A 26,580-nucleotide genomic window follows, 5' to 3' on the forward strand; every position below is an offset into this window, starting at 1 on the left:
AATGTTTGATTCACTACTGAAATACCTTACAACAATCTATAAAATCGTTACCATCTCCACTGCTTGATTTTTAGTAACTGATCCCAACGTCTAAGCTGCATATTTTCTGCAGGGATTAATAAAGAGAAGTTTCACTATAGAGTTTCATGGTAGTCTTGTTTCATTTGATCATCTCTGGTGCATGAACAGTCATGCTTCTCACTGGAAACATTTGACTGAGGGGCAAATAGCTGACCACAAACTAAGGCTAAACTGGTTTCCCAGGAGACAAGGGTGAGATTTCAAGGAAGAAGCCCCCTCCCTCCCTCCCTCAATCAATCAATCCTTTGATTTTCTGAAAAATCGACAGTGCCCCTTATAATCTGGTGCGCCTTATGTATGAATTCTGGTTGTGCTTACTTACCTCAAACCGATTTTATGTGGTACACGGTGCTCAAAAATTTGTCAAAAAATGTTTTAGTAAGACTTTCGTAAGCTACGAAGCCACACCGCTTGATGGACTGTCAGAGCATTACGGCTACTGTTGTCAGGAGCCTTGCGGAATAATACGCACTGTATGCTTGTTAGCTGCTTGTTTAACTGAAAATACATTGATGGGGTTTTTTTTGCACTAATAAAGTTGTGGAGTTGTAAAGTATTTTGTCTTGCATCAATTATATCGTCAGTTATATTGTTATCCCAAATTTTCAAATATATGATAAATATTTTTGACCATATTGCCCTGCCCTACATGACACACTAGCAGACAGAGTTGAAACAGCCCATGTAAGAGAAAGAGGTAGACCCAAGCCCTCTGACACACATAAATACTGTTAGTTTTATTCATCCAAAGGAAAATACAAACACAAACCACACAAAGGAAAAAGATTAACAGAATAAAATGGGTTGCAGCTGAAAATTATTTAATATGATCATAGACATGTGAAATATAAATTGTCCAGTCTGTCCCAAATTTCACATGTTTGATTAAAGTCAAAGTCTAGAGACATCTATATGTCAAAATCATGTCACACTCACAGCATCAGCTAATGGCAACAGGGAATCAATATTAGGTACTAAACATTGTCTGATGTACATTAACTTTACATTTTGTATTTAAAATAATGTGACTGACTTGTTAATTACCAAATTAGCCATTAACTATTCCAAAGGGTGCTTTTTAGTGTCAGTGTTTTACTGCCGTGTCCCAACATTTTTTTTAATGTTTTCTTGCTTATCACACTTTTTTCTGGATATACGGGGAAAAAAACAAAAACAAACAAACATGCTAGCACCTACCAAGGAACTTTTTACATGTATTAAACAAAAATTACCAGAAAAAAAGTAACCTTTAATTTATAGTTAATTTACTCAAGCTTAATTACATTTGTTTCAAATGCAGCCAAAAATAATAACAAAATACAAACATTTACATTAAAAAAGGCTCTTTACTTGAGATGACTCTTTGCCTTAGCTATATGTGAGCCAGATGTGGTCCCATGAGTAATCGCCATTAAAAGCTTGTTTTTGAGCTTAGAAAAGCCATTTTTCAGTAAGCAATAACTTTTCTCAGTTCCAGTATTTGAACTATCCAACTGAATGCAGGATTTAAATCCTACGTACCACACACAAACTCGACACAATGCAAATCACTGCAATGTATTTACATTTAACACAGACTCCCAACTTTCTGGAAGTTGTAGTTAGTGGCTACATAACATCCTGCAAATCTTTCTGGTCTCAATGAAAATTTTTAAGTAAAACTAAATACACAAAATGAAGGAATTACTGTTTATCACCTACTTCCCCCTCAGTGGAAATGTCTCTGTAAGACTCACCTACATAAATTTGACGTGGAACAATAATGACTATAAAACTCCCTTGTTTAAGGAAATATCATTCAGGCCCATGAAGTGCCTGCACTCCACCCAATGCAAGTGCAAACAGTAATCTTGTGACTGCTGACTTCCTCATACATGTATCCGGATTTAAAGTTAGACTGAGGAAAATGGCACTCCTGGTCATATATATCACATGTTGACAAACACTGGCAACAAATAATAGTATGAAAACAACTGGAGCCTCAGTGCTAGTCCACCAGCTATGGTGTCCATTCAGGCACATGGGCTATCCAAAGGAAGTGAGTTTAAAACAGACAGGAATTTTGCAGTGCAAAGCATGTATTTCCACAGAGACACAGCTGTGGCAGATGTCAACACAAAGGTTCAGGGTTGTTTTAATGACAGTTGTACATGCATGCAAAACTCCACAAAAGGAACGTGCTGGCTTTACCATACATGTTCACTTTAACAAAAAAATAAAAAACAACAACAAAAAACATTGAACACCAGTGACAAACACAGTCATCTGAGTGAAAACAACTTTCAATAAAAGTTTAAAAGATCACAGCCTTTTACAGGCATTTCTCAATGATAACATCTTTACTTTGGAAGGCAGCAAACCTAAACCACCTATTGGACAATATTAGATGAAATTGTGTGTTAGGGTCAACAAAGCCACTGAAAAACAGTAGTTTTATTAAACTTCAAGAAAATACGTTAATGAAGTTGATCTTCATGAATATTAATTATAATTCAACTGTCATGAGCTGAACTAAACCAAACAGAGCTTAACAGGGAATCAACTGAGGCTCCTCAAAGGTGAAAGAAGAGCCTTAAAGTGGATTTTATACCAATTATCTTAATTTAAAAGCCCTTGGAAGGCAAAAATTGTAATTGAAATCAAATTAACTGCACACCCCTATTACCTAACAAGCAAGAAAATATGAATCATGCAATGACAACAATTTTATCAGTCATCATCAGAGTGGCTGCTCGTGGCAAACCTTGCACGTATGAATAGCCAATCAGTGCACAGACATCTCAAATCATAGGCGATATCCTATGCCAAGACACGATCAGACAGTAGGACAGCTTCTACTTTCACCACAAGAACATCCACACGATCTCAAACGACAGACATCTGGCTAGACTGTAGATGGCTACACCCCTCCAAAGAAGTGGGGCAACGTTATTTATTAATGCAACTCCAGTCATCTTCTCTGTACTGTAGAGACTATAAAACATCGACATCAATGTAGTTGTGCAAGTTTCTACTTTACTTATAGTACGATTATTTAAGGTCAATATATCGAAATTAATGTAAACCAAGAGGCGAGTATTCAACGACCATAATAGCATGTCTGAGGATACGATTTCAACACCTCTACAGCATTACTGCTGCTCTGCTCTGTACGTGTTATTAAACACAGCACGGCTACTCTAGGGCTATTATTACAACAGCTTGCTACTTAATCCTGAAACCCCAGCGGGGAAGAAAACCAACTAACTAGCTAGTTTTGTAAGGGGGTTATTGTCAAACACGATCACTATTTAGCAGGAAGGTGTAACAGAATCCCCGCAAGCGCAGTTAGCCGGTTTCATCGAAACTCTGGGATGACATAGCCCAAGTCATGGGAACACTATGTCGCAGCTATTAATACGGCCTTTTAACGCCCTAAACGCGGTGTCGCCGGAAAGCCTTTCGCGGCATCAACACGCCAAACGCTGGATAAGCGAATGACGGGGAAATGCCACCCCCGGTGGGTACCCAGCACACTAGGTCCCTTGCTTTCCCCGGTCTTTGACACTCAGCCGCCTGCCACACAGAACCAGACGCTCGCTTTCGTGTTAGCTAGCAAGCCGGAGCACAGAAAGGCACAGAAACAAGTATGTAGCCACAGGAACCGTAAATAACGTCCGTGTCGCCAGCTTGTCTCTAACGTTAGCCTGCATTCCATCTTTGTGCGGCGGATGATCACCGACTGCAGCGCGTAACTTCAAACCGAGAACGCCCAGGTCCGTTATCGGACACGCAGTCAATCTAGGTTATTACAAAAGCTTAAGGGTTGTTACATCATTCTCGCACGTAAGAGTGTCAAGACGATGATCAAATCTGAAGCATCGTGCACAGATATAAACAAGGGGCAGTGTTAACAGAAACAAACGACAGCGCCAACCCACCTCTCCTCCTTCGCTAGCCGAGGCGGATGCGCTTTATCAGCACACATGAAATTGGGCTTGTGTACATACGAGCGTTCAGTTGCACAAATATGTCAAGTCCTTCTGGAGCCTTCACTGAAAACACTTGTCTTAGCGATTATGGGGTTGCAATATTTTGCTTAACACGACTTAGAAAAATAAGCACGTCAAATAAAGGTGCGTCCGATAATGGACACATCAGTACTAATCAAGCTAGCTACACAGCTAAGCGAGCTAGCGTTAGCAAACCAGCTAGCTCTCTGCGACACGACTGTAAGCGCTGCTACAAAGCACCAGCTAAAGTAAGCGGCCCGGTGCTGCTCCACCACAGACTCAAAACAGCCGGGACTACCGCGGCCAAGACAAAACAAGCTCCCGTGAAACACAAGAAAATTATTACAGTACGCGTTCAGTTAATCAAAGCATCGCTTACCAGCTCTAGGCATCCACCCTCTTGACAGCGAATTCCCTGTCTGTGTGACCACTATCAAAACCAAGTCAATAAACTCACACTTCCGCTGAGACTTTCACAATAAAACCGTCAATCAGCAATATTTTATCAGTATATTTTGTCTTCCTACAACACCGCCTTAAATACCATTTAAAAATAATATAAGACTGCGTTACCATATTGTTTGATTTAGTTTCTAAACCTTACACTTCAATTTTGATTCTCGTAATATAACTCTAACTAATATAAATAATAACGATAACTATAAATAACATAAATATAACCAATATAGTAAAAGGCACGAAGTAAGAATAAACATGGAAAGCATCAAACATCATGATTGAAAAAGTAGGGAAACCTAGTTATTCAAATGAAAGGGAACCCAAATAGTGAGCTGAGAAAAAATCGCATTATATCTTTTGCTTGAAGTGTAGAACGGGTTTGTGACTACATGGAATAAAGATTAAGACGAAATAAAATCCAGCACAATTTAATGCTGCTTCTGGATAAGGTTTTCTCGCCCCCTAATGTTTGTTAGAGAATGTTACATCTTGTACTTCATGCTTAAATAAGAACACTTGGGGGCGCTAAGGTCTCAAACTTGTCTTTAACAATGCAACCTCTCCAGGTAGCAGACACCCGCACAGCTTTAAAGGATACAGCCTGCACTTGATCTGGATCTGCAGTGTCTCAACAGGGGTTTCAACTTTTAGATTTAGATAATTAAAGAGGAGCCACAATTTACACTGTTAGGTCAACTGATTTCATCGCTATGTGCTACATAAAATATGCACGTACTGAAATCATGCATATTAAAACACATTATGTTACACACATTTACCATGAACTAGCTGAGCATAAATGGTCGCTTGTCTTTTTTTACTAGCTGTAGAACAGTAATGCTAAATAAGGCATAACTAGTAACAAGCCAATATGCTTGTTTTTGGACTTCGGTGCAGCGTACTACAATGCAGGTTTGGATGAGAAACCTGCGAGAAAAGCTTAGTCTATAGTTTGGATGTTTCCTTTTTCCCCACATATAGTTGGAGAAGAATATTACTAAATGTAAATTAGTAATTCATTACAAAAGGAAAAATTGTTGCGTTCATATAATTCTTCTTTACCTTGGGCATAAATGCAACCTTTATACTCAGTTTTAAATGAGTATGAACTGAGTTTTAACTTAACTGAGTTTTAACATTTATGGCCACCTTCCATTTTTTGTGACTGGCTTCCCCTCACAAACAGAAGTTGGAAGGGGCTGCTGTGCTCACTGCTGTGCTCTTTGTCTCTGAGATGGCCATATTAGAGATGTCCACTCTCACCGAAATTTCACAGATACAGAACAAGTGAAAAGAAATTGGAGACTTACAGTGATTATGTCATCCACTGACCTTCTTATTTTAAACTGTGGCCATTTTTGGCTATTTTACTACTGTATAACCATTTAAGAGATAAATAAGAAAAGGTACAACACATTGTCTGACCTGTGTGATGATCCGTGTGGCACAGTGAACTACATGCACTCTAACCCTGCAAGACAGTGAGCAAGTGTGACACACTCAGGTCATGGATATTATATGTCTCTTGTAGGAGGGGCAAGTTTAGATCTAGACTGTGCCCTTCAAAAAGCTCTCTCTGACCTGCTCAGTCGCACTCAGCCAAGATAGTTGAGCACAGTGGAGCACAGCAAGCCCCCTCTCTGGACAGCATGGGACTTACTCAGGACACCAACTTTCAAAAGTTGCAGGAGTGGTACACAGCCCACGCCCTGGGCCTCAACATGAGGCACATGTTTGAGGCTGACAAGGAGAGATTCAACAAGCTCAGGTATAAAACAAGAACAGAATACATTTAGATATGTTTGATGTATTTGGTAAGTTAATGTTAATTCTGTTTTATCATCTGTTGACATGTTCACATAACAGTCCTCTGTGTGGCTTCATTACATACATGTCAAACCTCAACACAATGACAAAATGATAGTTTTTGTCTGGATACTGATACTCAGAAAATATCCTCATCTTGTCTCCAATAGCCTCACACTGAAAACTGAGGATGGAGACATTCTTCTGGATTACTCCAAGAACCTCATCACAGAGGAAGTTATGAAAATGTTGGTTGACCTGGTAATTCAATTTACATTTAAATGATCTGTGGCCTTTAAACTGTTTATATTAATTACCAAATCATTAGCCAATCAATCCTTTCATCAAGCAGAAAGTGGGGGTCAGTTCATCAGATACAACTTTCATCTTCACTTAAGTTGTGTTTCTTTGAAGGACTGCTCATAAGTTTGAAACTTCCCAAATTGTTACTGACATAGCATTCATATTTATTGTTTCATTAGGCCAAGTCAAGAGGCATTGAGGCTGCCAGAGAGAAGATGTTTACTGGAGAGAAGATAAACTTCACTGAGGTGCTCGTTGTTAAACAGTCATAACTTCGCTTAACACTCTTTCTTTTATTTCTCTTAAAAATGAACACTAAGTACAGTAAATGCAAGCTGAAAAACCCATTCACTTCTCATTCACAAGCAGTGTAAGCAGCCAGCAGAAAAATACCCAGTGCTTCAGTGCTGATAGTAAGAGTCTGTGTATATTAACATTTATCTCCTGGTGCTGTGGAAATGAAGGGCCGTGCTGTGCTCCATGTGGCTCTGAGGAACCGTTCCAACACTCCCATCATGGTGGATGGGAAGGATGTAATGCCAGACGTTAATAAGGTTCTGGAGAAAATGAAGGGTTTCTGTCATGTGAGTGAACCCAAAAATAAAGGCACAAAATCACAACAAAAGCTCTTCCACAGAACTGTTTAAACAATTCACTATGTCAGTTTTGTAGCCCTGCTCATGAATTTTTGATGCAGCTATCAGCAGTTTATAGACCCACAAAAATAATGTTTGCGATTGATGTGTTGCAGAAAGTTCGCAGTGGCGAGTGGAAGGGCTACACAGGGAAGGCCATCACTGATGTTGTTAATGTTGGAATTGGAGGATCTGATCTTGTGAGTGGATTTGCTTGAAAGATCTGTTTATCTTACATATATTAATAATAATACAAATAGGCCTGACTTTTTTTTGCTTACCGTGACCTGTAGGGCCCCCTGATGGTAACTGAGGCCCTGAAGCCGTACTCAAAAGACGGACCTCGTGTGTGGTTTGTGTCCAATATTGATGGCACCCACATCGCCAAAACCCTGGCACAGCTCAACCCTGAGACAACCCTCTTCATCATTGCATCCAAGGTAGCATGTTCATGAAGAAATGAGGAATATTTATTTATTTATTGCTAAATCTTCAAGCACAGACAGAAAGTTCCTTACAAATTGCTACATGAATATCTGTGTATTCCTATATATACAGACATTCACCACCCAAGAGACAATTACAAATGCTGAGTCGGCCAAAGCTTGGTTCCTCGAACATGCCAAAGATGTGAGTTTGCAGCAATCCTGCACAGCACAGTTTCAATACTACACTAAAAGGATGTCTTTCTTAATTATAAATTTGGTATGTTTCAACAGAAAGCTGCTGTCGCCAAACACTTTGTGGCTCTTTCCACCAATGGTGTAAGTTGTACCAAATTTTTTTCAGGGTTAATAAGCCTCTCGCTGCATCTACACATTCTAATACTAACTTTTCTGTTTTTCTCTGTCTCCCCTTCAGCCCAAAGTGAAAGACTTTGGCATCGACACAGAGAACATGTTCGAGTTCTGGGACGTGAGTGCCCTTTGAGCTTTAAAACACACACTGTATGCAGGTTTTTCATGTCCACACGGTGCCATGGAGCGAGAGTAGAAGCTATAAATAAAGCAGACTTTTGACCTGTGAAGTAGGTGGGACAGACTCTCTGAACAGCAGCTGCCGGGTAATCAGAAGCCTCTCTCTTCAGTCTCAGTTATTATTGGTAGTGACCTTCTCTCTTGCAGAGGTTACTGTAAAGGCTGAGTTGCATCAAAGGTCAGAGAGTTGCATTTAGTTACATTGTTGGTATTTTAAAGGTAACAGCTATAATGTGGCCTTTATGTCAGGAGAAAATGGCTGCATGTACAAAATCTACAGCAAAGGTGGGCAATCAATTTTCCCAAAGGGGCACATGGGAGACTGGGACTGTTATAGAGGGCTGCCACAATAAGCTTATAAAGAGCTAAAATTAAAATCAAACGAAACTGAGTTAAGCTTATTGATGTGGCCCTCGACATCAGTCCCAGTTTCTCATGTGGCCCCTTGGAAAAATGTATTGTCCGCCTCTAGTCTACAGTATTTTCAGTCCAAAAGAGAGAAGAAGGGAGAAAAAATGCCTAAAAGAACTTTTGGAAAAGATTTAAGACTGAAGCAAATCATACATTACTTGCTACTATTTAACAAAGCTATAAAGATCAAGTGTGGTGTTTATTTTAATTGCATATGTGCATAACCTTGGCTTCCTTTTATTAAAATGGGACAAAAAATTATATAATTTTTGTGTGTTTTCTTGTAGTGGGTTGGTGGTCGTTTCTCCCTGTGGTCTGCAATTGGAATGGCTATTGCCCTGCATATTGGTATGTACAGAAAAACACCCACACATTTCAGGGAGCTCGCTGGGGCTTAAACTATAGGAATACCAAGGTTACTTGGGTCCATCCTGAGGAGAAATATTTGCATTTTTATGTCAGTATCTAAAATCATTGCTAAAACATATATGAAAACTTATATATGTGGACCAGCAATCATATTCATCCCAAGTACAGTTCTAAAAATCTACACAATCACTTAACTTTTCTTGTGCATCTGATCTCCAGGCTTTGACAACTTTGAGAAGCTTCTGTCAGGAGCACACTGGATGGTGGGTACACCATAATGAGATGTTCAAAGTGCCACTTCTTCACCTGCCTGATATTGAAAATTATTGTTATGATTTTTTCCCTAAAGAATGATACAGAAAACATAAAGGTAAATTAGGTTTACCCTTTCATATATAGGACAAGCACTTCCGTACTGCTCCCCTGGATAAGAACGCTCCCATCCTGTTGGCTCTGTTGGGCATTTGGTACATCAACTTTTTCCACGCTGAGACCCAGGCTATGCTGCCCTATGACCAGTATATGCACCGTTTCACTGCCTACTTCCAACAGGTCTGTCCCCACAATGCAGAAGTGATCCAAAACATTATTTTAAATCAACTTATAGAGTTGATAGATCATTTTAATAATATAAAAAGTCATTGTATATTGAGAGTGTTTGTTGTCTAGGGTGACATGGAGTCAAATGGAAAGTACATTACTAATCATGGGACACGTGTGAACTACCACACTGGGCCAATAGTCTGGGGAGAGCCTGGAACAAATGGACAGCATGCCTTCTACCAGCTCATCCACCAAGGTAACTCCACCTGAGAGCAGCAACAGTCATTTGATTCAGCCAGTCTTTTTCTGGTCCTGGGTTGTCAAATATGTTGTCTGTGTACAAAAACCAGTACATTAAAGTATTTCTGGAGGTTGGTGAGTTGTTGAATCATAAAAATAGTATATATTATTGTAGTTTAGTTGCAAAAACTCTGCATGTGTAGGTTTGGTGCCTTTGCACTGTGATCTGTAAATTGTAATGTACATATAATTAACAGACTCAGTGAATGTGGAAATCTGAGCCATATCATTGAAATTGCTGTCAGTTGTCTTAAGACACCTCAGGCTGGTGATTATTTCTGTTTGTATCACTCAGCATATAAGAAAAAAATAATAATTTACCAAGAAATATACATTTCTATTGTCTAGCAAAATTTGTGAGGGAAAGTGATAAGGTGTGTTTTCATTTAAAATATTATGGTTTCAGTGCAGGTGAAACTCTTCAGAGTAAACTTATATACAGTTAAAGAACGGGAATTATCTTAATGGTCCAGGATCAAATTGGGCTGTATGTAGCCCACAGACTAAAGGACTTTAATCCAGTTTGCTACCTGGTTAAGTTTGTCACTAATGCGACTCAACATGTTCATTTCAGGAACTCGAATGGTGCCTTGTGACTTCCTGATTCCAGCTCAATCACAGCATCCAATCAGAGACAACCTGCACCACAAGGTATCACTGATGTTAGAGAGGTATCTGTCTAAAGCAGCATTTATGCAGATATTGCAAAGTCTGTCTCTTGTTTAGGATATTAAATGAGTTTGACCACATCCAAGACTACTCTACTAGACCGTATAAACAAAAGTATTCAGCCATACCGCTTAATCTTAGAATTACAGTGCTTTTAGTTTCCCTGTAAGCACCTAGCCATGCAGTCTACTTATATAAATATTTGTGAAAGAATTCACTGCCTTGAAATGTGGTACTGTAATAGGATTCCACTGTTTCTACAGGATAGTTTGTGAAATTTCTTTCCTCCTAGATATTTCACAGTCAACCGTAAGCACTACTTTTCTGAAAAAATCTCAAGCATGCCAATGCACCACCTTTTCAGCAACACATACAAGCTAATAGGATGCGTAATGTTAGTAGATTTAATAAAGCTAGATAAAGAGACCAATATTAGAGCTGTTTTTAATTGTTTTAAACGGTGGTTGGCGGAGGCTGCTTGTTGGATTTGTGAGATGAAAGTCCAAAGCTTCATAAACTTCCATAAACTTCAAATGATGGTTTTATGATAAGGTTTGTCCGAGAGGTAGAGCTTGGGGTGGAATTAGAAATTATTAAAATCAGTGCAACAAATAGCTACGAAAAGTCACAATAAACTATTCCCAAGAGAGCTGCATGTTCTGATATAACTTTTGTGGGCATTTTCTCAAAGCTCCAAGACAAGTTATTTGGCAACATATATGATATTGCACTGGCACCTTGAGGTGATTGTCAGACCTCCGACATTACCATCAGAACAAGAGCTGCGCACTGGAGCTGAGGTGCAAGCCACTGACCTTCAATTTATTTTCTGCTTCCTTCTAAATTGTCATAGTGGTCAAACCAGTTTATGCCAACATCCATTTAAAGACGCAGCAACAAATTGAACTTTTGATCTTTGCGGTGGATTTGTTGGTTCTTTTATGCTGTGCATTTTTGTAAAATGGTTTGATTCCACTCATGTCCTTAGAAAAAAGGGTCAGCGCAAATCAATGAAAAGTTGCTCTGAGTGATCACCTTTATTCTAAAGGATATTTATGGGAGAAATCAGTTCCAGGATCACTATACCCCAATTTGAAGGGCACAGGGGGTCATTGAATCATTTTATAAGCAGAAAATATTGGTATAGTTAACAGATCTCACGCCAGCTAAACAAGTACAGGAGATTTTGGACTGATGTGTCCCAGAAATGAGGGAGTATCTTTTAGAAGAATGGTGCTGAATTCTTTCAGTTCCAGATACTGAGACATTTTAAATATATTATTTTAATTTGTTAATCATGTAGGAAATACACTGTATCTAAAACTGCCTGTTTCATTTGACTGTAGATCCTGTTGGCCAACTTCCTGGCTCAGACAGAGGCTCTGATGAAAGGTAAAACTACCGAAGAGGCCAAGAGGGAGCTGGAGGCAAGCGGCCTGAGTGGGGAGACTCTGGAGAAAATCTTACCACACAAAGTACGTAGAATAAAGAGAAACTACCTTATCAAAGAATGAACCTGCTGCGCTGCTGATAGCATGTAACAGCAACAAACTTAAACCTAAACTTAAGAGGAGAGCTCCCTGTCATGTTGCTTTTACAAACCCGATTGCAAATTGTTTTTGACAGCAGGTTAGAGAGACTCACCCAGTAAAAACTCTGTGAACAGATGTTGAAGACAACTGTGTCACTTTGAAAAGTGAAAAGACATCTAAAAAAAAAATAAAAATACATCTCTCTTTATGTCTAAAGTTGGCTGAAAAATGAAAATACACCTTTTCTTCTTGTTATATTTGCAAACTCTAAAACATCAAAGAAGTCTAAAGCACTCTCTTTTTCAAATAACCCTGGAGGCTTGCTGAAGGCTTTTTTGCTGAAATGCACTGGAGTTTTTTTTTGTTTGTTTTTTTAAAGGCTAAATATGACCATGGTCTGACAATAGAGGCATTTATTGATTTTATTTGAAGAATAAATAGCCTTGGATTTCTTTGATGATTTAGCTTATATGTATCTCATCCAAAGAGGACCGCAAACAAACACTGTCTGAATCAAGGATGCAGACTTTTTCAGAAACCATTTAAGTGCATCTTCAAACTCCTCAGACAACCAGGAGAATCAAACTCTGAACCTTCTTGCTATAATGTACTAGCATAACACCCTAGCTTGTGAAAAAAAAAATCAGTTTTGACTGTCCACAAGCCAGTAAGCTTATTTTGCAACAGAAAACCAGAGTTAACTGCATTAAAAAACTGAATTTCATTCATGTTTTAATATTTTATTTATTTATTTATTTATTTTTAATGTCATCCTCTATCATCTGCCTGTCCAATCACACTGGCTTCAAATAAAATTTCGATCTAACTTTGTACTAAAACCACAAAGTCTTTGCAATTTAAAAAATGAGGGGATTGTCACAGATTATTAGGCAGAGGACTCACTCACAGGACTCTGAAGTTTTAGAGGGAAGGTGAGGGTTTATTTACAATGTGGCACCAAGTGAGGATATATACATATATACAGTGAGACAGATAACACGGGGCTCCAGGGAGTAGAGGGGGGTCTGAAGGGGAGGGAAGGTCCAAGGCAGGTGCACGCATGCTCCTCTTCAACTCAATCCACAACTCACTCAGATAGTCCACTCCAAAATGCTCATGCTCACTTACACACATCCACAGGAATCCAGCCGGCAGGGAAGACGGGCAGGGAATCTACAAGGCCTGTACACAGAGGAAAACAATGTTAGGAGGGAGCTCTAGGAAATCACAAGGAATACTCAAAAGGCTAGGCTACACTGACGCTAGGTAGTGTGACGATCCAGCAAGGAAGCAGCCTCTCTTGCCATCTTAGGTAGTCTGCCAGCATTAGTGTAAATGAGCCACAGGTGTGTTCAGGGCAGGTTCAGAGGTGGGGAATCAAGGTCCAGTTCTGCCCTGGAGAGGCGAAGACAACAAAACACACACCACGACCTCTCCAGATCTTGAGAACCATGACAGGGATGTCTACTAAATATTCACTTGTGTCATTTCAGTTCAGTTCACCAAAATAAAGAAAATAAAGAAATAAAAGCTTCCAGTAACGAGATATGTTTCAAATAGGAATAGGAATTGCCTAATAGAAATAAGCAAATCTGAGATGGTGACATGGTGGGTGGACATTTAAACTTGAAATTGAAACTGAAATGACAATGACCCACTTTTGAACCCATCTTAAACATTTAATTTTAGCCCTGACAGCTAAGTACCATGTTTACATCTGTGTCTAAAGTAGACTTCTGATTTTTGTTCAAATTAAAGTCAAGTCATTGTAACAGCTAAAAAAGTTAACCCCCCAAAAACTTTCCATGAATATCTTCTGTTAGGGGGACAGTGCCCTCCAGTGACATGTATGGACATGGCAATCTATACTTTGTTAAAAAAAACCAAAACATTTTTGCAAAATAGTGAATTGTATTCTAAAATGTTTCTATTTGATCACCGCAGGTATTCCAGGGAAACAGACCAACCAACTCAATCATCTTCAAGAAACTGACTCCATATACACTTGGAGTACTTATAGGTAAACCACTTTTGTCACTGTACTGGTTTTATCATTGGTAACATTACCAATAACAATTTCTTTTGAAGCTTTAATGTCCTTTTAAACATCGTTTTAATCAATTTAATTCTACATATACCATTATCTAATTTAACCCGGTTAGTTTTATCTGAAAATGAGACATTACGAAATAATTTCCACTGTTTTTTAATGCGCTGGACTGCACAATAATAAATGATATCTGAGACAGTGGTGGTAATGATCACACAGTGGGAATTTCCTGAAACAGCCAAAGAGCGGCAATTTCCAGCTGAGCTTCAGTCAGGACGTTGCACACTGTTGCATAGTAACAGTCAGTGAGTTTGCACCTGTGATGGGAAACTAACTGAGCAGGTTTTATTCTGAACAGCTCTATTGTGCTGCTTCAGAAATTCAATTTAGTTAAAAAGAAACACTTTCTTTGTTTTCATTTCATTTGTTGAATTTGTGATTATTCTTCCCATTTTTGCAGCAATGTATGAGCACAAGATCTTTGTCCAGGGATTAATGTGGGAGATCAACAGCTTTGACCAGTGGGGGTGAGTCTGTTTCTTTCAGCACACACAACAAGTTTCCTAATAAAAGTCTCTCTTTTGTGCTAATTCACAGCTCCACATGTTTATTCCTGGACTCTGCTGAAATTTTGCATGATTCACAGTCAGAATAAACCTTATTTAACATTTACTATGCCTTGGTGTAGGCCCCTCAGTTCATCCCCTTTCCGAAACAAGCCTCTCCCTCACTTTAGGCCAACTTTCTTCTCATTGTCTGACCCAAAGGTTTGAACACCAGGGGCTGCTGTGCTCAAATAAGCAAGCTTTAAGAGAAGTCTGACGCCTAATGTTATACTGTGCAGCTTTCAGATTGAGGCACTGTGGATACATTTTTGCAGATTTTCCAAAATGTATTAACACATGACTGAACCCATCATATCTCTTGTATTCATGTCTTCTCCCCTCACATACGCATTATTAGAGTGGAACTGGGCAAACAGCTCGCCAAGAAGATTGAGCCTGAGCTCAAGGACACTGCTGAGGTTCACTCCCACGACTCCTCCACCAACGGACTAATCAACTTCCTCAAGAAGAATTTTGCCTGAGCTGAGTGACCTCAATAACTTCCCCTTGACTCCACAGCATTATCTATTTTATCAGCTCAGGAGCTGCGTGGACAGGAGTCCCGCAGTGGCAGCTGGTCACTCCCACGCAGTCGAGCTGAAGCACTCTGTATGTTTGTTCTCGTATTATGAATATCGTGACTGTCTAGTATGCTGTCGTTTCCACGTTTGTTCGTTTACCACTGTGAGAGGAAAAGCTTTTTGTATTAGACTGTCGTGACAGGCAGAGCGAAGCATGCCCCCACTCTGTCTCTACTGTTACACGAAATTTTGTTCCTGAAATAAAAATCTTCACACAGAATATGTAGATATGTTCGGTTTTCTCGTACATATGTACATGTATGTAATGATGATGTGAGCGTGCGACTAACAAAAAGCAGTACACCACTAGATGGCATCAGAGTGCCAGATTTATTTGCTGGGAGCAAATGAGCCACCCAGTAATCAACCAGTTATTCAGTGGAACAAAGGGTCAAAGGTCAGTCCATCTGTACTGTTCCTCCCCACAAATCCCCAGACTCCACAGCATCCATTTAGCTTAGAGAGAAAAACAAACAACTGGACTAAACAGCATCTGGACTGCAAGTCAGTCCTCATGAGCACTATGTTTAACTAGAATTTAATTTTATGATCGTTTTGGACACATGTAACAAAATCTCCTTGTATTCTCCTGATAAATAGAAGGATCACATATAATACTTGTATGAGAGGCAGCTTGCTTCTGAATAAATCATGATCGTGTTAAGTACTGTTTGATGCATAAAACAGCCTGAGCCTTAAATATATTTCACGGTGTTTCCTTCACTTTAAACCCACTGCCGGGTACAATTACAGAGTGTGTGTAAGGACAAACAGAAAGTTAAAAAAGAAACCGAGACCCCCAGACACTGCTGGGTTTTCAGTCCTGTTGCCAGGCAACAATACAGTACTTCAAATCTAACTTGTGCTTTTTTATTTCTAGCTCTGAAACAAGATACAGAAGAAAGTGAGTTTGTCTGAGGAGAACATTCTGCCTTATTGTGAATTATCAGTGAAATGAGTCCAAAAAGAACACATTTTCGACTCATAGCTAGAAAAAAAAAAGAAGATAATTTTGGAGTATCTCTTTGTAAATGGTGTTACCTTTCTCACTGAAACTCATCCCTCGATGACTCTCAGCTGAGTCCTGGATGAAGGGGAAAAGCCCTGGCTACATCATGGTGGTGAGGCTGAGCAAACCTGCAACTCTGCTTACTGAAACAAGAAAGTCCAGTGAACTAATAAAATACAAAAAGCAAACAGTAAAAATCCCAAAAATAGAAGAAAACGTTATAGCACCTGAACAGGAGTGAAAATATTTCATCCCTCTGCAACCCTTACTTACCTCGCAGTGACAGTGCGAGTTTCTGGTGTTACCAACATTTAAAATCTTGGGGAAAATACCACTTCTTGCCTTTACGCTCTCTAAGTTGTCATTTTTAACTGAGGTTAGTAAGTGATTTAAATTAAAAGCAATGTTTCCGTAAACAACTGCTGCTGAGCCTGGTTGTAACAGGAGAAACTGGACAAGATTTAAAGAATAGACACAGACTAACCTGAAAGCGAGCGTACATTTAACCAAAAACAGTAACACAGTGGGAGCTATCTTCAAAAAATATAACAGACCGGGAAAAAACAAAGGAACTACTGACAAAAAAAGAGTTTTTGATGAACCATTTTTGCTTTTGACAGCACAACCAGTTTATGGGCCTCATCAACAAATTAATCAATCAAACAAAGCAAAACAAAAATGTATCAACTGACTTACATAATGGAATTTATCATACATATGACTCTATCTGTTTTACTTGAGAATAGCAGCCCGTATCAGCAACTAATAAGTGAACAATTCACCAGAAAAATCTGCTATTTGGCCAAAAGCAAGTTTCAAAGGCTGAAATATTCATCCTTGTGACATCTAAACAGTTGAGCATGGCCACACCTATAAAGACTTCTTCTTCCTATATGCACCTGCATCCACAAATAGCGAGAGCCTCTAGTACTTCTGCGTTACTCTGCGCACTATTACTCAAAACAGGTTAATTTTCGAGGCAGGAATAAACAAACTGTAGCAAATCAACATGAAGAAGAAACAGAGCCGACTCGGTTCAGCGGAGAGTGGAATCAAATTGCAGCGTGAAAGCATTAAACAGGATCTGTGTGCGTTCCTGAGATTTTTGTTGAACAATGCCGCTGCACACCCTCACATTCCGCTTCATACTCTATTGGTTTGGCCACTTGGTTATTTTTCTTTCCTCCTGGAGTGTTTAAGAGTTGCCCCCCTTCAACATTGCTTGCCATAATGTTACTGACAATGTCAGGTGTAGCTTTGGAGCACAAAACTGGAATTCTTCCAGATGGCATGAAGTGCTTGTTGTTGTATGGAAAGATCCTCTGAGATGCATGTTTTCTTCATCAGCATGTTCTCAACACATTTGTATTCATCGTGCGCCACAGTGGAAGCAGTTTGACGGTCAGCATCCGTGCATGTAAAAAAGCTCGGAAATCCAGGCCTCAGAGGAGGAGAGTGCCTGCAGGTCTTCAGCCAGCTGCCATTCTCACTTGAACTTCACTGGCATGCTTGTAATGTGCATGAGTTTAACTCTGCTGCCCTGCCAGAAACCTTCAGGGAACATATTCTCTTGGGCAAAACACTAGCCTTTCAAACACATGACCAAGTTCTGACTCTGTAGTCTGATGCTGCCACTGAAAGCAGCCACTGCAAAACTCTGGAGGATATAAAAAAAAGAAAAGAAAAAAAAAAGCCATCGTGTCAAGCCCAGCTTCATTTTTCCCATGACTACAGGAGTTATATAAAGATTAACTTAAGTACGTGGGCAGAGCTTGTCATATTGCAGCAAAGGAAGCCTGCTGGAGTCGCACGAGGCCTCAGAGTGCTTCTAACCACTGCTCAGACTCCATGTTTCTCCTCAACTTTCTACAGCTCCCCATTTTGAGGACCACATGGAAAAACTGCTCTCTGCATTCTCACCATCACCGCTACAAGAACAAAATCCTGAGGACGATTACAGCTACATGCCGGTGCACATTGTGTGATTTTGTTCAGGTATTAAAGCAGAAAGCTAAACCTTGGTTGCCAACATTAGTACACAGATAGTGTACAGGCAGTTCTGGCATAAAGCATCACATGCAAACATATGCATCCTTCATAGCAGAATTACTTCTTTGAGATGCCCTTGACCTCACAGGTCAATCAGAGGCTGCTTTTTAGTGGTTTCTCCCTGCCAAGCTACCAGACAGATGGGCTAGTTTTTCCCTCTGGGAAGGCCCTAGGTCAGTTATCTGGTTTTCTGTGTGGGTTTTTGCATACTAAGCACCCATTGTAAGAATCATATTTTTTGTTGCCTCTGCAGATAAACTGACCAACATCTGGCTCTAAGTCAGCATCACAAAATGAGAGATACATAATACTCCCACGCTGATATCCACCTCTGTTAGTCTGCAGGAGACATAATATCACAGCGACAGACACAAGGATTGTGTTGAATGTTGATTTATTTTAAAAGATTTGTACATCAAAGCTTTTATTTCTGATTGTGGTGACATATTTCAAACCAAGCTGACATGACTGTGTAGCTTCGAGCTAGAGCAGTGTAGATACGATTATTTATTTTAACCTTCAAAATTTAATAGTTCAGCATAAGAGATTTTTTTCAGTAAGTCTTGTAAATGAGTGAATTGGTCACCTTTGTGCTCTTTCTTATTTATTTACTGGTTTCTGGTTAATGATTTAGTGTTAGTTTGCTAGCTAAACCTCAAAAAAGCAATTACTCATGTAATGTAAATTGAAGTAGTGTAGTAATTAACTACAACCACACATCAAACTCGTCTAAAGGCCCCATATGCTTGTTTGTTTCCATTCCTTCCCTCTTTGTCTGTTTGCCATCTTCTCTCAGAGGCATCACGCGGATCTACTAGGTCGAGAAGATAAGGCCTTCCCTAAACTGCAGCATTTGGCCCATTCATTTATCTTTCACTATTCCCATCTTCATCAGTAAACATGTGGAGTACATTTGGGGTTGTAGTTTTTGCTTGTGAATCTCTAATATGATACAGAAATCTGGCTCTTTTCCCACTCAGTGTCAAAATAAACAAGACACTAAATTACTGGTAATTGTCTGTCAGACTTCCTGTTTAAAGTAGGTTTCAAGCCCTGCCCAGCATAATGATGATGACATCGTGAGGGGTTATTTTCTCAAATCCCTTTAGAGCCACAAAAGACGCTACACAGAGGAGGGTGACTAGCAGATGTCAAACTGATCTTTGGAGCGAACGGTTAGGAGGTTAACCGTTTATAGTTAACATCTTTATCTTTAAAGAATCATTGAAAAATAATAAACAAGCAAAAAGAAATCAAGCAATAAAAATAGGAAACAGAAAAAAATCGGTTCCTGTTGTTCGAGGATGTCAAACTCATTTTACATCGCTAAATATGGCCATCTTAGATCCATGTCTTTAACATTGTTAGGAAAAGATTACCGATTTCCGGAGAGGGTTTGTTTTTTGTTGTTGTTATTTTGTTATTCTGTCTAGTTTGGCTTAATTGTCTTATTTATTCCACAAAACGTAATCTCTGAGGGGATGTGTTTCCTAAAATTAACACTATCAGCTTTTTTATTTAAAAATACTTTAAATAAAATACTTAAAAAACTAACATTAATCAAACTAACATATTACTGATGTTTATTAATTTATAGTCTTATTATGTTTCTTCTGGATACAACCCCGGTGAAAAGAGATTTGAGTCTAGTGAAATTTCTTTAGAAATAAAATAATAACTATTATTTTTATACCAATTTCAAAATCCAAACTTCACAGGAGCAACAAAATAAATTGACATTAAAAAAAATGTGTGAAAAATAACAGAAATTGTTTAGTAAATAAAGGTCTGTTCAATGGAAATTCAAACTCTTGTAAAATTTGGAAAGTGTGTTTTAAGTATTTAAAATATCTGACTCAGCCAATTTCTTCAGGGAGACCCTTCCAATGCGCCTGGATAAAAGTCCGCTTCCCAAGGATCCCAAAGTGTACACTGGTTCATATGGTACTAAGAAGTCAGAGATGTAGCTAGGAGCAAGGTAGTGAGGCCAATTAAAAGTTATCAATAAAATCTTCAAAGATATTTAAAACATACTGGAAGTGAGTGTAAAAAGGATAAATAGGAATTATACAGTGATTAAAGTCTGATCTTCTCAGATTATTCTGACCTCTTCCTAAAATGTCTTTCTGCACCCTCAAACACAGTAAGACAGTCTATCTATCTATCTATCTATCTATATAGATATATATATTTATAACAATCTAACTTCAACTAGCAGTTCCAATATGTTGGCTTTAACCGGCTATAGTGTTATATTCTGAACTCTTTAATGGGCAGAATGAAAACATTATAATCTGAAGAAGCTACAAAAGATTATAGTCCAAATAGTCCTGATTTTTTGTTGTTGTTGTTGTTAAATAATATTCACATATTTTTGAACTCTGATTTTGGTCAAAGATCTTCATTCAAATTACTTTATTTAAATTAATAAATTACTGGCAAACTCTGGCACTTGGATTTTAATTATTTGCCTGCCAAATAAATTACACCTGCACTGAATGTGAATTCTGTGTAAAAATTTGTGTCACCTTTAATCAAACAGTTTGTCAGTATTATCTGTGTACAGAAAAAACAGCATAGTTTCTGAAAAGACGCATTGCTGCGGACTCCTTCAAGTGTATTATTTTATATGGCTGTTGTACTGAGTATGCACTTTAAAAAATTAACACATCGTTGTTTTGGCAGAGAAAAACAAAACTTTCCTTTTAGTGCTTACACTCAATAACTGAAATGATTTATGAAATGACTTATAACCAATGTAGCTCCTGCCAGTTTAATGTCTTTTCTCTTTAATTTTCAGTGCATGAAATTTGATTTTCTTCAGGTTCACAGTACAAATAATTTCATTTCCCTACAGGTACGCGCTATATGACTGCACCACACACAGCTAATGATTGCACTTTGAGGAAACTAAAATAAATATGTTTTTTGCAGATTACAGTAAAATATGACGAAACACATTCTGTGTTTGGCTGAAATCAAATAGGAAATAGGTTAAAAAAAATGTTTTAATTTAGTCTTAGATTTTTAACAGTTTCCTTCCTCAAGGTTCTGCGTTGGAATCTTAAAAGTTTTTGTTCCCATATGCCTGGTGATTTCTCTCTGGAAGCTCTGGTTTCCTTCCAGAGTTCAAATGCATGCATGCTTGCATGTTGACAGAAGGTGCAGATGTGAGATAAACAAAGCTCTGAGTGTTCAGAAAGACTAGGAGGGCATTATGAACCAATTTTGTACTTTTTAGTCTGTTTATATGTATTCATATGTATGGTTACATTAAGGGGAAAAATTGTCACCACATGTTCAAGACTGGTCTCCTTTAAGCTACAAACAATGACTGTTTTTACAGTTACTGACTACAAACCACAATGGTGCCCTCTGTTGAGGGTGGTATCTTTGGCCCCAAGTTACAACAAAAATAAAATCAGTGCAGAGTGCCAGTAACTCAAGTTCCTAGAATTTGCTCCAACTGCTCAGCTATATGAAATCTATATAAAATCTAAGATGGCAGGAGGGTGATGTTGTTCTTGTACTTTTATAGATACAATAATACATTTTATTTTGTAGGAGTGAGGTGATGTACGGAATATTGTCTGCTACTGATGCAGAAACGTAAATAAATTATATTGATGAGAAGATGATGAAGACTCACTATTTTGTGTGTTTTACATCTACAGGGGAGAACAGGAACACAGAATTTAATACAGTTGTGGTGAATCATCTCAAACTTGCCCCTGACTTTGTGTCCAAACCACTCAGCCTGAGCTGTCCCTCTGATGTACTTATTTCTCATCTTGTCAGTTCTAGTCCCTTATAATAAAAATCTTAACATCTGCAGGGCAGCATCCTGTTTTTTCATCAGTGCTACCGTTTCCCAACCACACATCATAGCAGGTCATCTATAAATCTTCCCTTTCACTCTTGCTGCTATCCTTCTATCACAAATCACCCCTGACATCGTCTCCACCCACTCCACCTTGCCTGTACTCTCTTCTTCATCACTCTTGTGCTCTTTCCATTGCCTTGGATAGTTAACGTCAGGTATTTAAACTCATCCATCTTTACTACGTCTACTCCTTGCTTGTTCACCTTTCCACCTGTCTCTCTCTCATCCACACACGTATTCTGTCTTTTCTTGTACTGACTTTCATTCTTCTTCTCTCCACTGCATACCTCCACCTCTCCAGGTTCTCTTCTCTTCTCTCTACTTTCACTGCTAATCTTAGTATTGTTTGCAAACATCATAGTTCATCCTAGCTGACTTCATTGGTCATTCTGTCCATCACCGTCACAAACAAGAAGGGGCTCAGAGCTGATACCTGATGTAATCTGACTCCCACCTTGAACCCATCCATCACTTCATCCAGACATTTTACTGCTGTCTTGCTGTCCTCATACATATCTTCCACCAGCATTTTCTGTCACTCCTGACTTCCTCTTGAAGTTCCTTTCTTGGCACTGTATATAATGATTTCTCTAGAGTCACAAAGACACAGTGCAACTCTGTTGCATCTTCTCTGTACTTCTCCATCAGCACTCTCAAAGCAAACATTGCATCTGCAGTGCTCATTCTCAGCAGTGAAGACACACCTTTGCTCACTTATCATCACCACTGTGCTTAACCTATCTTCACTGTCTCTTTCCCAAATATTCATGGTAATACTCATTAACATCATTCCTCTGTAGTTACTACAGCTCTGCACATCACCTTTTTTCTTGAGGCTGGAATTTTTGGTAGCAGGAAGGAGACAATGCATCAGTAACAAAAGATTCAGCATGTGTGAAGTAATCTTGTGGCAAGAATTTTTTCACTCATTTCCTGGCAGTGGAGGGAGCCATGTGCTCCAGAGGAAAGGTGTTCTTCGGTTCTTTTGTGCGGTGTAACAGAGCTCACCTCATAGCCGATCCCCTGGGGCTCAGCTACCTCTGCAAGCTTACACACACACAACCACACACACACTCAGGGTGGAACCCTCACACACATAAAGGGCGCTTTGTGCCCTGACTCATGGAGCTGTCAACCAACACCAGAGAGCTCCTCACAGTGAACACCACTGTTCAGCACACCGGAGAGCTCAGTCAGTGGGCAGCTGCACTTTCATGTACACCCACACAAACTTTATCTACATCTCAAACAGACTGTGTATCACAGACTCATAAATACAGCTGCCCCTACTGTAATTACATTTTCAGACAAGTGGTTTGAAAGCCACAAAGAACGAGCAAGTTTTTTATTTTTCTTTCAACTTCTGTTCAGGTGAAGTCTCCTTCCTTCATTTTCATTTTATATTAAAGTTATTCAGTCTTTTATAACTGGATTTTTTTAGCCTTGTTCTCCAACAAGTATTTCCTGAAAATGAAAAAAGAGAATAATTTGATATTTTGTCCTCTTGGGGGAAGGAGCCAGACAGCAGTAATTTAGCCAGTGAGTAGTAAAAAAAAAAAAAAAGGGACTTCTGCATCTAATAAATCCCATCAACTTACCTGCAGGATCTTCAGAGAAATGACAGTACTGCTACTTGTGGCATGCTCCTTTACTTTTGCACAACCACTACACAGTGAGGCGTGACTTTTTATGTCAGTATTGTGGTATCGCAAGAAATTAGTTGGTTATATAAATATATGACTGTCACGGTTCTGGGTCCGTTGGGCCCAGTGTTTTGAGTTTGTTATGTTTTGGTTTATTTTTGCATTATGGATTGTTTTCTGATGTTCTGGTGCTTTGTTTATTATTATCATTATGGATCTGTTTCTGTTATTCTTGGTGAGGGATCAGTTCTTAGGTTTTGGGTTCTCATGTGTATTGCAGTTTCTGTTCAGTGTCTAGTCTGTCTCTCAGTGTCATGTCTGCATCTGGTTTAGTAATTCTTGTTTCCTGTCTTATTGTGAAAGTCTTTGTCTTATGTTAGTGTGTGCAGCTTAGCTCCCCCGTCTCATTAGCCCTGATCTCCCCCAGCTGTGTCTCCCTTCTGTTGCCCATTCCCTCATTACTACCCTGTGTATTTAAGCCCTGTGTGTTCCCATGCTTGGTGTCGTGTCGTACCCTCAGAATTATGCCTGTGTGTTCAGTTCTCAGTGTCATTGTTCAGTTCACGTTTTCGTTTATCACCAGCAATAAAGCTAAGGTTCTCAGTTTCAATTCAGTCTCAGAGTCTCGCATTTGGATCCTCCTCTCCATCCGCCTGCACACAGAGCCCTGACAATGAGTATGCATAATGGTTATTATTCATAGATACCTACATCCTAAATTCCTGTTATTCATCTGAAAGAAACAGAATGAGTGTGTCGTTACAATGGTAATGCCAGGAGAGGCAGTATTGGTTCTGTGTTACATTTATGTTGTAAGAAAGTGGAAGAAGAGAGTGTCCTGTAGGAGGCAGTAAAAATGGACACTGATGTTCTGTACATGTACTGAAAAGAAGGTTCAGTAAACAAGTTGCAACGATACTCCATTGTAAGTCTCAGTTATTTTATTTTTGTTTTTGAAGATGCAACAAGTATAAGATGACACTTATACTAATGAACACACAGAGGGTTATGGCCTAAAACTGCAGTTTCTTTTCAGTTCCAAAGAATTTTTTAGTGCATTGTTGGTTCATTGTTATGGTTTTTGTTCACTTGCTTTGCTGTCATTAGCACCGTTTGCAGACTCAGAAGGCAGGTGTTTACAGCAAAAACATCTGTTAAATCTCTACCTGCGTAAAACCTAAAGCTAAAGCCTTGCATGCTTTTTTTTAAAGGAAAAGTTCAATGAAATAATGCAAAACTAAAGAACTAAAGTGAAAACAGAGCTAGCTGAGAAAATGCATAGAAACATCAGCATATTTCATGAATTTAAAATAATTTCATACTTTTATAAGGTAATGCCTTAGTGCCAAAAATATGGTTGCTCAGCTCCTGATCATATAGGAAGAATTTCTCCACAAACTTCATTGTAGTCACATTACATTTCCTCTTCTTTTTGTGAAGTTAAATATTAATTCTTCGATTGTTATTGTTAATTTCACTTCTTGTTTTGCTTTGTTTCCTTTTTCATGTGCCCCCTGTGTTCCCCTCTGGCTCTGTCAGTGTCATCCCAGTCCCACTTTCAGTTTACTTCCTGTTTTATTTTGAAAGTAAGATCCTCGTGTGGTTTTCCGTGTTTTCAGCTCCTTCCTTTGTTCTTTTCCAACCCTTGTTATTTTCTAATTAAGGTCAGCCTTAACTGCTTGCTTATTTAGTCTGTGGCTATGTCCTCAGATTTTGTCAAGTATGATTTATCCTTTTTAAAGGGATTTTCTGTCTGTGTTTGGGTTTCTTTCTGTCTGAAATCAGATCTTTCTAGAAAACTTATCATCCAAGGATCTGAATTTGGTAAAGGAGAACATTTTACCTTGAGAAAAGATGCACTTGGTGTTCTTCAGTGGAGAATATTTTTAAGGAATATTTGATAAAAGCCAATGATAAGCCATTATTTGTGTAAAAGTATGTTCTTGGAAATGTTGGCAGAAATTTTAAAAAAGAAGCTTTTATTCAGTGCTCACTTCCCCTCGTTGTCATCGTGACCCAGTGTACTGGGAAAAAACCTTCCTGACCTGCATTTATAAACTAGCCACTTTTACTCATACTTCCTGTGTTAGTTTCCTTGCTGTGATTTTTTTAGAACCCCAAAAGCTTTGTGACACATTCCTCATTTACCCGTTTTTTATTTCATGTCTCCAAAGCAACAATAAAAGTAAATACAATCAGATTCAGCTGAAAGCGTCTAAGGTGTTTTTTTTCTGTCTCTTAGAATAGAATAGAATAGAATAGAATTCAACTTTATTGTCATTGCACATGTCACAGGTACAAGGCAACGAAATGCAGTTTGCATCCATCCAGAAGTGCTTTAGCCATGATATAGATATATTACAAATATATATTAGCAATAATATAGATATGTGAGTATATTACAGAAATGGGTCTATTATGGTATGTTATAATGTACACGGTATGAAGTATGTTATGAATATGCTATAAGTATGTACAGGCTGTAGTGAGTACAAGCTATGTACAGGCTATGAACAGGATATAAATATGAAAAACTATACAGAATATGAAATTAAAAAAAAACTATACAGAAATATGAGATACACAGCTATACAGAAATGTGAACTATGCAGTTGTAGATTTAAAAATGATCGTATTGTACAGAATGATTATTTACACAGTCCTCTTGTTCAGCCACTGCCCC

At 38.7% G+C, this 26,580-nt stretch overlaps 2 protein-coding genes across 2 annotated transcripts in view; one reads left to right on the forward strand and one right to left on the reverse strand.

Annotated features, from left to right (window-relative positions):
- The window catches only part of garre1 (granule associated Rac and RHOG effector 1), a 41,920-nt gene extending 37,362 nt beyond the window's left edge, over positions 1-4,558 (reverse strand). Inside the window, exon 1 of the mRNA XM_084928827.1 lies at positions 4,453-4,558. The gene's annotated coding sequence lies outside the window, so the exon portion shown is untranslated. The remainder of the gene's footprint in view (positions 1-4,452) is intronic.
- A 1,571-nt stretch (positions 4,559-6,129) lies between these two features.
- On the forward strand, positions 6,130-15,548 carry gpib (glucose-6-phosphate isomerase b). Its single transcript, XM_084928930.1, has 18 exons — positions 6,130-6,300; positions 6,509-6,599; positions 6,821-6,889; positions 7,106-7,225; positions 7,393-7,476; positions 7,570-7,716; positions 7,835-7,906; positions 7,996-8,040; positions 8,138-8,191; positions 8,952-9,012; positions 9,253-9,296; positions 9,433-9,585; positions 9,703-9,832; positions 10,451-10,527; positions 11,892-12,020; positions 14,022-14,097; positions 14,588-14,654; positions 15,091-15,548. The coding sequence occupies exons 1-18, from the start codon at positions 6,182-6,184 to the stop codon at positions 15,212-15,214; spliced, it is 1,662 nt and encodes a 553-aa protein (XP_084785056.1). The 5' UTR covers positions 6,130-6,181; the 3' UTR covers positions 15,215-15,548.
- The last annotated feature ends 11,032 nt before the right edge of the window (positions 15,549-26,580 follow it).

The sequence above is a fragment of the Perissodus microlepis genome, chromosome 1, assembly GCF_051167445.1.
Source record: "Perissodus microlepis isolate ML-2025 ecotype Zambia chromosome 1, ASM5116744v1, whole genome shotgun sequence".
NCBI lineage: Eukaryota > Metazoa > Chordata > Actinopteri > Cichliformes > Cichlidae > Perissodus > Perissodus microlepis.

What these genes read in the sequence shown, in the direction of transcription:
- gpib (XM_084928930.1), top strand. Translation starts at nt 6,182, where the DNA reads ATGGGACTTACTCAGGACACCAACTTTCAAAAGTTGCAGGAGTGGTAC. An exon ending in TCTTCATCATTGCATCCAAG is followed by an intron (nt 7,717 to 7,834) that starts GTAGCATGTTCA and finishes CTATATATACAG; the next exon opens with ACATTCACCACCCAAGAGAC. An exon ending in GAGACAACCTGCACCACAAG is followed by an intron (nt 10,528 to 11,891) that starts GTATCACTGATG and finishes ATTTGACTGTAG; the next exon opens with ATCCTGTTGGCCAACTTCCT.